At 35.2% G+C, this 1,746-nt stretch overlaps 1 protein-coding gene across 1 annotated transcript; it reads left to right on the plus strand.

The window, feature by feature from the left end:
* The first annotated feature begins 603 nt into the window (after positions 1 to 603).
* On the plus strand, positions 604 to 1,527 carry LOC136691454 (odorant receptor 131-2-like). The gene has a single exon (XM_066664013.1). It carries the CDS (start codon positions 604 to 606, stop codon positions 1,525 to 1,527), a length of 924 nt encoding a protein of 307 aa, XP_066520110.1.
* The last annotated feature ends 219 nt before the right edge of the window (positions 1,528 to 1,746 follow it).

Consider the following 1,746-nt stretch of genomic DNA (forward strand, 5'->3'; position numbering starts at 1 on the left):
AGTAAATAGATAGATAGATAGATAGATAGATAGATAGATAGATAGATAGATAGATAGATAGATAGATAGATAGATAGAAAGAAAGAAAGAAACATAATGTATTAATTCCAAGGGGAAATACAAGCCAAGAATATAATTAATGTGTAATATCAAACTGAAATAGAGTGGACTGGGATGCAATACCGAAGACAAAGGATGGTATAAAGTGAAGAATATTCCAAAACTGAACAAATTAATAATGGACGTTTTCTGTAAAGCCACAGGGACAACTGTCTGGATAAAGATGTAGAAATAAATTCTAATGAACCGCTGAATTAGAAGCTTGTGTACATTGCCTTGTGTCTGTGCTGAATGTCATGTTGTTATCATCTTGGCCTGGCTGCTGTTGTTAGCATCACAAGGGAAAATCTAGACACAACAACAGAGACTAAAACACAGTATAAAAGTGGAGTGTCAAAAGGGCTGGAGTCTTTGCTTTAGACATCATTGACTGGATTTATCTCCATGTAGCAAACTTTACAGTCCTTTTTCTAGAACTTTTTACAGAATGATTAAAATTTTAAAGTAAGCTAAAGAATAGAGAGTACTGTTTTTAATGAGAGAATGAATTCAAGCCGGGTTACTTATGAAGATGCTATTGGGAAACATTGTATTGTGGTTGGACTTGGTGTCTTCATTACTTACATCAATGGAATATTTGTGTTTGCTTTTTTTAAGCACTCAGTTTTCTACACTGACCCAAGATACATTCTGTACATTCACCTTGTCATCAATGATATAATGATGCTCTTTTTTTCAGTGTTACTGTATGTTCTGAGCTATACTTTACTTTTTATGAATGCTGCTCTCTGTAGTGTTCTACTTCTGTTTGCTTCAATTACTTCAGAAAACTCTCCTCTGAATCTTGCTGGAATGGCTATAGAACGTTACATTGCCATCTGCAAACCACTGCATCACACTCAGCTGTGTTCAGTGAACAGGACCTACATCCTCATCGGCTTGATCTGGCTCCTGAACTTTATTCCTGCTCTTACTGATATTTTCATTCTCTTGGTGAATGGACCTGTTAGTATTTTCTCAAGATCAGTATCTTGCTACAGCAAAGGTCTTTATGGCTCAAATCAGCATCTCATGAGATCTCTCATTGTTGAGTCGCTTTATTTATCGTGTGTTTTCCTGACATTATTTTTTACTTACATCAAAGTTCTTCAGGCGGCTAAAGCTGCAACATCTGACAAAGTTTCTGCTAGAAAAGCCCAGAACACTATTCTGCTTCATGGTCTGCAGCTCCTCCTCTGCATGCTCGCCTATGTTACTCCATTTGTAAACTATTTTTTCTTGGCATTGTTTCCAAAATATTGGACCATAATTTTGTTCTCTACCTACCTACTGTCTAATATTCTCCCCAGGCTTCTCAGTCCTCTTATATATGGAGTTAGAGATCAACAAATGTTTAAATATGTCAAAAGGTATTTAACTTGTAGTCTTTTCTTTTTAAAAAATGAACCTAATATGCTTAAGTCTTAGAGCATGTTTTCAAAACCAAGTCAAAGACTGACACTTGATTTCATGTGTCAGTAAAAGCTGTGGGTGTGTGTTTAAACTGAGGTTTTAGAGCAAAAATAAATAGGTCTCAGTGGAAAAAAATAAACAGTGCTGGAGCATTTTTGAGGAACAAAGAAAAAAAAACACCTACCACTGTCAATATATGCTTAATGTAATATAATTACATTTTAGACCATGTTT

This window comes from Hoplias malabaricus, chromosome 3, assembly GCF_029633855.1.
Source record: "Hoplias malabaricus isolate fHopMal1 chromosome 3, fHopMal1.hap1, whole genome shotgun sequence".
NCBI classification, from domain to species: domain Eukaryota; kingdom Metazoa; phylum Chordata; class Actinopteri; order Characiformes; family Erythrinidae; genus Hoplias; species Hoplias malabaricus.